The sequence below is a fragment of the Volvox carteri genome, assembly GCF_000143455.1.
Source record: "Volvox carteri f. nagariensis unplaced genomic scaffold VOLCAscaffold_81, whole genome shotgun sequence".
Classification (NCBI taxonomy): Eukaryota; Viridiplantae; Chlorophyta; class Chlorophyceae; order Chlamydomonadales; family Volvocaceae; genus Volvox; species Volvox carteri.
This window is the reverse complement of record NW_003307624.1, coordinates 379,942-380,723: the sequence shown is the minus strand read 5'-3', so window position 1 is coordinate 380,723 and position 782 is coordinate 379,942. Positions and strand designations below refer to the sequence as shown.

The 782-nt window shown below is 55.2% G+C and overlaps 1 protein-coding gene across 1 annotated transcript in view; it reads right to left on the bottom strand.

Annotated features, from left to right (window-relative positions):
- Window positions 1–782, bottom strand: part of VOLCADRAFT_119802 (uncharacterized protein) — a gene marked incomplete at both ends in the record, with an annotated part of 16,691 nt that overhangs the window by 9,855 nt on the left and 6,054 nt on the right. The window contains one exon of the mRNA XM_002957847.1: window positions 277–514. Within this exon, the coding sequence (XP_002957893.1) occupies window positions 277–514 (238 nt within the window). The remainder of the gene's footprint in view (window positions 1–276; window positions 515–782) is intronic.

The window sequence follows — 782 nt, the reverse complement described above, 5'->3', positions numbered from 1 at the left end:
AGTGGTTATATATATATATGTTTTTATACGTAGATATAGATTAGGCTGGGTAAGATGGATGGGATGGATGAGAATACGATGTGGTCTGCCGGTCTGACAAAACTGGGCAAAAATAGATACGCAAATGCATACACACACATAAATATGGACACACGCGGCTCAGAGCATTAACACGCACATGTAGACACACACACACACACACACGCACGCACGCACACACACACACACATACACACACGCACACACACACACACGCGTGCACGCACACGCACGCACGCACCTCTGCCATGCCTGTTTTGCGTTCTCCGCCGTCCCCGTCAGGAGCACCAGCGCCTCGAAGGCCGGGACCAGGTTGGCCTCATCCGCCTCCAACATCTCCCAACAACGATCCGCACGGTACGGCAGATCCACGATATCTTCAATCTCCGATAACACCTGGACGAGCATCGTGATGATGGTCGTAATAATGGTGATGAAATTTTGGGGATTGCTGACGAATGGAAATAACGCCGGACTGACGGGCGCGGACAGACAGACAGACAGACGTGACGTGGGAGGAACAACACGTGAGGGCCCCCCCTCCTCCAACCCCTTCACTTCTGCATTGCTCCATTTCCCCCTAGTGACGCACGCCAATTATGAACACCCCCTCCTCCCCCCTCCTCCTCCCCCCCCCTCCTCCTTCCTCCTCCTTCCTCCTCCTCCTTCCTCCTCCTCCTTCCTCCTCCCCCTCCTTTCCCCTCCTCTCCCCTCCTCTCCCCTCCTCTCCCCTCCTCTCCCCT